The 11,132-nt window shown below is 51.4% G+C and overlaps 1 protein-coding gene across 5 annotated transcripts in view; it reads left to right on the top strand.

Moving 5' to 3' along the window:
- The window catches only part of ZFAT (zinc finger and AT-hook domain containing), a 219,382-nt gene that overhangs the window by 159,228 nt on the left and 49,022 nt on the right, over nt 1-11,132 (top strand). For all 5 annotated transcript variants that reach the window (XM_019651286.1, XM_019651281.1, XM_019651283.1 and 2 more), the window contains one exon: nt 8,640-8,728. In XM_019651286.1, coding sequence (XP_019506831.1) covers nt 8,640-8,728 — 89 coding nt within the window. The remainder of the gene's footprint in view (nt 1-8,639; nt 8,729-11,132) is intronic.

Genomic DNA, 11,132 nt, shown 5'->3' on the forward strand with positions numbered 1-11,132 from the left:
GGGCGGGGGGCGGGGGTGCTTCATGTACCTGAGAGTTAGTCTCCGAGGCTGCCAGCCAGTGAGAGGTGAGTACTGCCCACTCTGCTCAGGAGCACTTCCCGCCTGGGTGCAGGGGCTCAGCTAGGCAGGTGAGGGACTGGCTCCCCCGCCACCTCTGGCACATTCACCACCCCCACCCCCCCCTCCGCAGCAGGAAGACATTCCAAAGCTCCTTGCTTTAGAGGCGCCTCTCTTTGTCTAACCCAAGGCAGAATAACAAGGATTTCTGCTCCTCCGTCCCCCTTCCTACCTTCAAATCCTGTGCCCTCTATCCTAACAGGACAAGCGGAGTACCTTTCTACCTGAGTAAGCCCAGGTAAAGGGCAGAGCTCAGGACGACCTCACTCCATGCCCTGTGCTTCCCTTTACGTGAATTCAGCTAACATCCCGGGGCCAGGTCCTGCTGGTGCTTTACAGGTCAGAGGGCAGCTTTGTTCCATCAGCCAGTTATCCTAGAAATGCTGGCTAAATAGTTCACATTAGACAGACAGACTCAAAGGAAACTTGAAACGGAGGAAGATCCTGTAAAGGTGGTACCGCACCTTTTGAGGGATGAACAGATAGTGGAGATGACTGCTCCACCCCCGACCCTCCATTTTCGAAGGGGGTTTGCGCCAGGTCACGTGTGTTTGAAGGGGGTTTGTGCCAGGTCACGTGTGTTTGAAGGGGGTTTGTGTCAGGTCACATGTGTTTGAAGGGGGTTTGTGCCAGGTCGCATGTGTTTGAAGGGGGTCTGTGTCAGGTCACATGTGTTTGAAGGGGGTCTGTGTCAGGTCACATGCGTTTGAAGGGGGTCTGTGTCAGGTCACATGTGTTTGAAGGGGGTTTGTGTCAGGTCACATGTGTTTGAAGGGGGTTTGTGCCAGGTCACATGTGTTTGAAGGGGGTCTGTGTCAGGTCACATGTGTTTGAGGGAACCGAGAGCTGGTGGTGAAACGCTGTGTTTCCAGAGCCAGCCTTGGTCCCCGTGGAAATCTCTAGCGAGCCTGGCACTCGGAAAGGTGCCTGACTGAAATCACGGGCGGCGGGTGCTCACGGTGTCTCTGCTGTCCGCCCGCCACGGCAGCCGGCCTCATCGCACACTGCCCTGCCACCCGCCAACCTCACCTTTCAGCCGCCTGACACATCTCTTCTCTCTCGAACTAATTTGATGCCGGTTCCAAAGCTCCTGGAGAAGGCAGCCTCAACTGTTTTGTTCTTGCGTTGTTGTTTTTCTTTTCTTCTTCTTTTTTTCCTTACCTATTTAACATTAAAGTATCACACACACACACACACAAAATACTGCATAAGTGGTAAGTGTGCAGCTCAGTGGATTGCCACAAGAGAAGCATACCCGTGTAGCTGCCTCCAAGGACAGGACGCAGACGTCAGCAGCCCCACAGACGTCCCCCTACCCCCACCCTTCCCGTTCTCCTCCTCTCCTCAAGGTAGCCACTGCCTGGACTCCCAGCACCATAACTTGGCCTGGTCTGTCTTTGAACTTCTTATAAACTGACTCATGCAATATGTATTCTTTAGTGCCTGGCTTCTTCCTTTTCACGTTATATGTGTGACGTTCACCTAGGTGACTTTGGCTTTGACCTTGAACATCTGGGCTTCTGGGTCAGCTAAGAAGGATTTCATAAATAACTTGAGATTTAAAATTCTGTAGTTTGTAACCAGGAAGGCTTTGTTCCTGCAATTAGCTTTCGCACTCTTTCTCATTGTGTTTTTGCAGTAGGCTCAGAGTGCTTTCCTCAAAAAGCATTTTTCCAGGAAGCAGTGTGTGTGACTCAGCTTTCTTTTGTCCTCCTGTTTGCCAAGACGTGGCTCAAAGATGGCATCCAACTATTAACCAAGGTTAAATCCTGCCTCAGAAGACAAGAAACGACCACCCTGGAGATTATTCACAAAATTAGGCCACTGATTATTTGTTTTTGAAGGAGAAAGGCAAAGATGCCTGGTCAGAAAGAGCACCGTGAATTAGTGTACAGCTCGTCAAGGCCAGGGCTGTGTTTTTAAAAGACAGTGAACTCTTTTGAACTTCAAGCTCAGGAACCTTTGATACCGTTTTATGGTTCAGGACTGTGCGTAATAGCGGATGGGATGAAATATCCCAGCCTTTCAGAGGCAGATGCTAATTTATCTGAAATGCTTTTCTGCTGCACAGGAACCATTAACACAATAGTCAACAAAAATCTAATGCCTTCCTTCAAGTGTGCACACACTTCAGTTCTATCACCTAGCCAAAAAAAAAAAATCATTATTTTAAAAACGCTTTTCAATCTTTGTTCATGTTCATATGGAAGGATTACCTAGTTGCAATGAAAGTATAAATATCCGTATAGCCTCAAAATTAATGTTATAATTAGTTTTTGTTGCTCTAGAGGCCACGGATAATACATTTAAGAGTTGTATAATGTCCCATTAAGGTGGTACTCCATCAGTTACATAACCATTCCCTTATTTTTAGACAGTGTATTATGTTCTTTCTTTTCCCCATTATAATAATTTATGTTGCAGGAGCCCTTTCTTGCATATAAACTTTCCCTTCTTTTGAATTAATTCTGTAGGGCACGTTTCCAGGAGCGGGATGGCAGTTTCGTTTTCGGTGGTTTTAAGCGTGCATTGCACTGCCAGCTTACTTTTCAAAAACCTTGTAGCAGAAGGGGGAAAGTGTTCCAGCCTCACTCTTTCATTGGCAACACTTCATGTTATTCAAAATGTTCAGCTTCTTGGTTTAATGGGTATCTAGTTACCATAAAACCTTGGATTGTGAGTAACATGGTTTGCGAGTGTTCTGCAAGACGAACAAACATTCCTAATACATTTTAACATGGTAAACGAGCGATGTCTTGCAATACAAATAGCTTGTTCCTGGAATGAATTATGCTCGCAAACCAAGGTATTACTGTATTTGATAACTCACAACGTTGAACAGCATTGTAAGGATGAAATGGTTTGCATGAGTTAACTGCATAGAGCGTTTGTAACCTTGGTTTGTAGTGGTCTGTATATTAGTATTTGCTGACATTGGACTTCTTTTTATTAATTAACTCTGTTTAATCCTCTCCTGAGTGAATTGTTTGCCTGGGCCCTTTGTTTACTTGTTTGCCTTCTGGGGTCTTGGCGTGTTACATTCCCACATTCAGTGATGGGTGCCGCAGCTCTGTTTGTTGGGATTCCTCTGGTTGTAGCTGACAGGAACTCATGGGAGGTCGCTGAAGCAGGAAAGGTGCACTTGTTATAAAGGTGCCCGGAGATCTTACCGAGACTCAGGGTCTTCCTGTTTCCAGTTACTTCTTCCCGGAAATGCCGTCACCTCCTCGTCCCATGGCTGGGTCCTTCTCATCCTTCCATCTTAGCTTGACCATCACCTCCTCACAGAGGCCCCCCTAACAGCCCAGCCCCATGGCCACACCCCGGCCTGCCCCCTCATCCTCCATCATGGCTCCCTGTCTGCCTCCTTTGTAGCTCCTTGTAATCTGTCATTGTTTATTGCATGCTTGCTTCTTGTCCACATGGGCATTGAGCTCTATGAGGTGGTGGCTGTGCTGTCTGTTCCCTCCTGTGCTGTGGGGTCAAGTGTGGTTCCTGCACAAGCCTAGCGAGTGAGCCCAGCCTACCACGTGACGGCCCTTGTTACTCACCTTTGTCCTCTCTTACCTTTGTTCTGATGTCCTGTCTCTCTGCTGTGCTGTCCCCACGCTCTCCTGCAGATTGGCTTGTTGACTTGTTTCATCCACAGAGTGAAAGTATTGTGACCGGCAGCTCCCGAGGTGCACGCTTCATGTCCAGACAGCTCAGTTCCTGGCTCAGCTCGGGTCACGTGTCCACCACAATCAAGGCTCCAGGGTGCCCTGTGTGATGTTGTTGATTATGGGGAGGGACAGGAAGCGTGACTGAGCAGACATCTGGTTGGTCCCTCCTGTAACTTACTGCTCGTCCCATAGCCAACATGAAGCCACTTCCACGCACCAGGACATGGAATGGGAAGTGTGTTGTCCCTGTCCCCAAAGTACCCACAGCCTAGGGAGGGTGCCAGATGGACCAACCAAAGGTGAACCCATGAGCCAGTTGGGCTATTAGGCACTTTGGACACAATGGTGGACAATATAACTAGCAACGAAAATGAAACCACTGTCGTGAAGCTAAATGATAAACAAGACACATCAGTAAAATATGTGGTATGTTACAATTGCATTATGAAAATATCTCAGGTATTGAGAATATTGAGATAGGAAAATGAAAAACATGAACATGAAATGATTCAATTTCAATATGAAATGTTACAAGCTAAGGAAAGCCAAAAATGAATCAGTAAAGTGGGATGGGGACTGTCATGTTAAATGGGGTGGTCGTGGGCGGATTCAGTGAGAAAGTGACATTCAAATGAGGACTTGAGGGAAGGGAGCCAGCCAGCCTGGAGGAATGTGGGAAGGGTAACCCAGGCCTTGGGAACAGCGAGTACGGAGGCCTGGAGGTGGGGTGGGCATACTGTGCGCATGGAATGGAGCGGGGAAGGTAGTGCGTGAGCTCAGAGACATAGCAGGGAGCCTCACCCTGGAGGCCCACCAGCCATCGTAGGGCTTTCCGGGTCCCTCTGGGCTGAGATAAGGCCGGAGCGCTTGCTGGGGGCAGGGTGAGGGAGGCCTCCTAGAAACCCACTGGTATTATAGTGACAAACATTTTCCCTCGGTCTGTTTTTATTGTCTGTTTAGGTGTGTTATCTGAGGCCGGCTTAATTAGACCTCCCTGTGGATTGTCTCACCTGGTGTCAGGGAGGCGGTAGGAGCTGTAGGGCTCTGCTCAGCTCTCTGAGGTGGAGGAGGGCCCCCTGCCAGTCACCTGTACGTGCCTCAGTCTCATCTCTCAGGGCACTACTTTTCGCGTGCTTGCTCCACAGTGTCTGAGTCCATCCTTGTAGCAGGCAGGGGTTACTGCCCCGTTTTTCGAATGGGGCCCCTGAGTAGCAGAGAAGAAAGAGCCCAGGGCCACTCGGGGTGAGCTGGACAGCGCCGGACAGGGGAGGCGCTGCCCCCACCACTGGCCTGTCTTGAGCGGCTCTTTCTAATGGGCTGCCATACTGTGCGACAAGCCTGTATGTGTCAGTGGTACAGATATGCCCGTGGCTGTTAAAAATTCTTTGTTCCCTTTGGGGAAATTATGTCATGCCCTTATTAGCTGAAAGAATCCTTATGTGACTGTGAATGGGGGTTTTGGGGTCCAAATCTGGGCCCTGCCACCGACCACTTCCTAACCTGAAAAGTTGCTCAGAGTCTCGATCCTAGAACCTCATGTGTAGGAGGGGGGGCACCACCTCCCTCCCCAGGCTTTGGGATGCAGTGGTGAAATCAGACACATCAAGCGTGAGTTTAGCTACTGACAGGCAGTCCCTCAGGAAGTGAGCCAGCCAGGTGTGTTGTGTGACCAATGAATTAAGCGTTTGAGAAATCAACCTCTTGTTTTCCTTTGTAACCCTTCTTTTCTTATCCTGGGATGCTGCGTGATTTGCATCCAGATACAAGCCATTTGATGTTCATCTGCCAGCCCTTTGAAGCCATTCTAACCTCAAGTAAATACTAGGTTCCCTGTCAACTCTCCCTGTAATTCTCAGGAGTATCTTGATAGAAAACAATCGGATTGTCTCAAAGCATTGCTCTTTTATGATTAGTCATGAGTCTACATTGCATTATTTTAATTAGGCAGCAAAAGAATATGTCAGGCTCTCTCCCCAGCCTGCTTGGTGCAGGGGCTGTCAGTGGTTACCGAAAACATCTGTAATATTTATTGTCTGGGTTCTGATTCCTCAGTCAGAGATGGCTTTTAGGAGCTGCCTTCTTTCCTTGTTTTCTGCAGAGGCTTGGGAGGATAACCATAAAAGGCTGATTCTTGATCTCATACGAGGCGATTCCATTTCTTCATTTCAGGACATTTTTTTAGCACTTATACTCGTTTACTCTTTGATCCAAGTGTATTGGTAATGAGCGAAAATACTATCAACGCAAAGAATGGTTTTGTCCGCTTTCTCCCCCACGGTGGCGGTGGGGAATCCAGACACCGTTTAGTTCAGGCTGCCTGACACAATAATGATGTATGAATGCGAGCCACGAATCAGTGGGGAAGTGTGTGCGGCTGAGGTTTTATGGAAGATGGGGAGAAATGGGTGCCCTTAGGCTTGAAAAAAGGTGAGACTGTATTTAAGAAAGTGGTCATTCCTCTCTAATAGTGACCTGTCTACCTTACATGTGACGAAGTGTCCCCACACTTTGGACTTACAGAATTACAAAACCTAGAATTTGGGGCTCGTGCACATGAACTGACAGGTACAGTGTAGTATAATGTGGTTATACTGTCATTTCCTCTTGCTGTTCCTATTGAAAGGGTCATGCACGTAAGCTGTTCAAAATTTCCCTTTTGTTTCAGTTCAGTTTAATAAAATGCATGGAAAATGTTCAATATGTGCCTCGTACTCTGGTGCCGGGGGTGCCAAGACGGTCCCTGCCCCGGTCAGCCAACGGCAGCCCCAGGCTTGTGCGCAGGTGGTGGCAGTGCGTGGACAGGAGTGTGTGGACAGGAGTGTGTGGGGAGCAAGCGGAGGGTCTGGCTCGTAGCCTGGCTCCCGGAGATGTTCACCTTGGGCTTCGGGTGGAAGTACGGCTCTGTGCTGAGAGGGCGTTCATCCCGGGTGGGCGATGTCAGCAAAGGTAAAGCAGACTGTTCCGAGGCTTCGCGTCGTCCTGTGTGAGGGAGCCTAACGCCAGGAGGGGGAGGCGAAAGGTGGGGAGAGTCACTTCCAGTTTGGAGCCCACCTGTGCTGGGCTCTGGAGCTTTGACTTTGTTCTGCAGTTGGAATCACTGGTGTTTTTAGGAAGGGCTGTGGGAGAGTTTATGTGTTCGCGTGTGTGCGTGTGCGTGTGTGCTGGATGGATGGATGGATGGAGGGGAGGGTTGCTCGAAGGCAAGGAAACCAGTTCAGAGGCCTTTGCCATTGTTCAGGAAAGAAGTGAGGTGGGCCTAGGACAGTGGTGGAGGTATTAGGAACACAGGGCATAGAGAAACAGTTAGGAGAAGAAATCAGATGCCGAGCAGAATGAGCTGAGTCGACTTAGGGCCATGGGCAGGATGAGGAAGGCTCCCTGGCCTCTACCTTGGTGAGGTGAGGGATAAACGGGAGGCTGGAGGTGGAGCCCATGGGGTGGGTAAGACAGCGAGTCCCATTTAGGGCATTTGGGACAGTGAGGCGGGCAGCACAGCAGACAGCTGGCTCCTCACGTCTCAGGTTCCGGGAGGGGATCAGAGCAGAAGATGCAGATTTGGACACCAGAGGTTTACAAAAGCCCGCAGGGGTCAGTTATATGCCAGGATGCTTGCAGAAGGCAAAGAGGTGTGCGGGCTGAAATGAAGGCCGGGCGATGGGAGGAAACGCCCCAAGGATTCTCAGAAGAAATGGCCCGAGAGGCCCAGGGAGGCAGTGGTGGTTTGAATTCAGAGGAGCAGATGGCCTCGTGCTGTAGAGTCCAGTAAACTAAGCTCTGAAATCCACCATTGGCTTGGCACCACGGAGCTCATTGGTCACTGCGGTGAGAATGGGTTTCGGGGTGAGCCGGTGCCATCAGCCGGGTTTCTTGGGTTCAGAGCACATAGGGAGGGAGAACAGAGGCTGCAGAGGTAGACCTCTGCTTTCACCCAGCTTGTCTGAGAAGGGAAGCTGTGAGAGGTCCCCAGGAGGAGCCTGTGGGTCTGTGGCGCCACGTGCAGTGGCTGTGGCCGTGGTCCCCCGAGCAGGCTTGCGCCATTTGACGCTGCTTGGTGGACAACTTCCTGCGATGAAAAGTAGGTCGTGTTTATACTGGGTTGTACATGTTTGTATTACTGCAAGTCAAGGTTTTACTTATGCTAATCAGGGGGTAAGAAATGTCCCCTGTATATCCATTAATTTCTGTTAACGTGTGCCTGTTCATCCCATTATTAATTGTTTACATATTGCCAAGACATTAATCCTCTTAAAAGAGCAATGCGTTGTATTTCACTGTGGTTTTCTTTCTGTCACCCCTTCAAATCTGCCTTTTACGCCCCTACCCGAGGTAGGTTCCTGAAACACAGGCTGATGGCATCTGCAGGCGCCCCGGCTCTCAGGATGGCGCCCATGCTCTAGTGCGTGGCTCAGGCCCTGCTGTTCCGGCCCCGTGGCCTCTCCAGGGCCAGCTCTGGGCTCTCCCCGGACCTCATGCTCTGCCTCCCGGGGGCAGACCCAGTTGCTCCACTCTCCCGACCGCTCCGGGGCCCACACCGTGCTGTCCTGCCCCTCCATGCTCTTTCCTCTGGTCAGCTGGACACACCTGTACTCTTGTTTTAGGAGCCAGCCCAGGTGTCACTGCCCATGGGACCTCCCCAGGCGGAGCTGGCTGGCTGCTCGTCTCGCCCCGCGGCGAACTCCCTTCTGTCCCCACCTTGGTGGGCTGAGCGTGCCGCCTTGCGTCTGCCCCACTTCGTGCCCCTGGCTTGCTGAGATTCTGGACTCCCAGATGGTGGGGGCATCCTCGTGCACCTGGCTCCATGCCTGGCACTGCCTCCCCACGTGGGAGTTGTGAGCCTGACGACAGTCCCCTCCTTTCCAGGGAAGCAGTTCAAGTGCACGGTGTGTGACTACACGGCGGCCCAGAAGCCCCAGCTGCTGCGGCACATGGAGCAGCACGCCTCCTTCAAGGTAAGGGGGCACGCGGGGGATGGGGTGCACGGCCTTTCAGGGGGGGGGGAGGCCGGGGCGCCTGCTCGTTAGCTCTGCTGCCCGCTCACGTTCCGGCCCCCTTGGCCAGTGCACACGGGATGGGCGAGCTACGCCTCAGGCTCCTGTGAGAAGGGTAGCGCTCCTCTGTGCTCCGGAGCCCAAGTGCAGGAACTGTGCGGGAGAGGACGCAGGCTAGGGAAAGGCACGCTCTTACCGTCAAACACTGCAGTGGCACACAGGAGAGAGTGCGGCTGAAAGGACAGGTGTGTGTGCTTTGAGACCGTGACCTCCTCAGGTAAGTCCCCCGACAGAACAGGTGTGAGGATGCCCACCTGGCAGGCTGCGGTAAGAGCTGGAGGTGGTGCCCACAGAGAGCCCACGGGAAGCAGTGGCTCTCCTGGTCCTTCAGTACCTCTAGCTGCTGTTCCTTTAATGCACATGGTAGTACCTGCTTGGCCACTGCTTACGCTGCAGTTATTCACCATAACAACTGTAGTCCAGTGAACTTGTTTTAGACACAATTCTGCCGAGCACGTGGCGACATGACCCTTACAGCAGCTGCTGCTGCAGGTATATACACGTGGACGTGGAAGACATGATGCTCTAAAATGTGTGTTGAAGTTATGCTCACTGCTAGCTCCCAGAGAGAGAGGTGGAAGTGGGGAGGGGGCGCTGGTCACACTCAGAGGTTGCATTAACTGAGCATCTGCTATGTGCCCACACTGTGCCGGGAACATCCTACCCCTCCGCCGTCCCCAGAGAAGCTCTTATCGTCCCTATTGGACAGATGGGGAACCTGAACCTCAGAGAAGTTTAACGGGGTACCTGTTAGTCTCTTCGGCCAAGCCCACACCCACAGAGTTCAGGCGATGTTGTAATAGTGACCAGCCTGTGTTGTCACCACTTTTGAGGTGACAAGCACCCTCCTCGTCGACAAGCTCATCTGATGCTCAGAGCAGCCTTGTGAGAGATGAGTGTTCATGATCTTCCCTCTTGTAGTTAAGGAGCCAAGGGGCTGAGAGGCGCCACGGGCTTGTGTGTCTGACTGTCCCGGGAGTGAAGGAGACAGAACCTGGGCTCTGCCTCCGAGCCCTCGGCCTGCCCTGTTCCTCCTGCATCTTCCACTTACTCATTCGGGCGGAAAGGGGGGGCCTGGAGAAACTGAGACTGTCATACTTGTTGCTGAGGTCGCTGTTTTAACATCTGCACCAAGCATGCGTTTCTTAGGTAAGAGACCCACGTGTCGCCTAGAGGGAGTGTCGCAGTGTCTTAATTGGGGAGGTTCTTCAGTGTTTTCATGTTTTGTACATACTCACAATTAAGAGATTTCTTTCACATTTTAAATGAATCGATGTGTTTCTTTGGGAGACTCTAGGTTTTCTTAGGCTGGTGCAATGGTGGAGCCAGAGGAAAAGAGCGAAGGCAGCCCTCACTTTATAAATGAGAAACTAGACCAGTGTGGTTAATGACTGTCCTCGCTGTTCCGGGATTGCAACTAGGCTTCTCATTCATTCCTTGGATTTCATGCGGAGCGTTTTCGTTTCCTGACTAGACGCAGCTGAGCAGCCGGTCTGCCCTGCAGTCCTCACTGTTTTCTTCCTAAGGACTGGGGAGTCTGGTTTCTGTGCGGAGGAAATGGGTTTGGGGATGGTTTGATTTAAGGTGTCACGCTCACGCGTAGTTCTCAACTTTTTCCTGCCGTCACACCATCGCCGTCCCCTGTGTGGCCTCGGGTGCTGCCGAGCTCTGCTGGACCTTGGGTCATGGCTGGCATCCCTCAGGCTCCTGTGGATTTAGGCGTCCTCCCTACTGGCCGGTACCCCGGCTGGGAATGAGATTCCGGCCTGAGTGTGAACCACCACGTCAGACCTTGGTTTTCGCATCCTGCAGGTTAGGGCACTCTTCTAGTACCAGTTAGTTGAAGCAGTCTCTCAGCTGACTGGGGCTGACAAAGCAAAATGAAATGGCTCCCTGCCAACACCTTCGTCCTACCAGTAATTTACTCTTTCCCTTTTGTCTCCACCCACCCCCTGTATTCCCTGTTACGGCTGTAACAAATCACCCCCTACTTAGTAGCTTAAAACAACACTAGTCTATTGCCTTCTAGTCTTGTTCAGAAATCCAACACGGTTTCGAGTTACAGTCAGGGCTGTGTTCTTTCTGGAGGCTCAAGAACAAAACCCATTGCCTTGCCTTTTCTGGCTTCTAGAGGCCACCCACTTCCTTGCCTCATGGCCCCTCCCTCCGTCTTCAAAGCCAGCAGCATAGCATCCATCATCTCTCTCCTCCACTGCCTCCCTCTCCCACTTGTCAGGACGCGTGTGGTTACAGGGGCTTATTTGGATAACCCAGGAGAGTGTCCTTCTCTTGAGGTCAGATGACC

Source organism: Hipposideros armiger, unplaced genomic scaffold (genome assembly GCF_001890085.2).
Source record: "Hipposideros armiger isolate ML-2016 unplaced genomic scaffold, ASM189008v1 scaffold_157, whole genome shotgun sequence".
NCBI classification, from domain to species: Eukaryota; Metazoa; Chordata; class Mammalia; order Chiroptera; family Hipposideridae; genus Hipposideros; species Hipposideros armiger.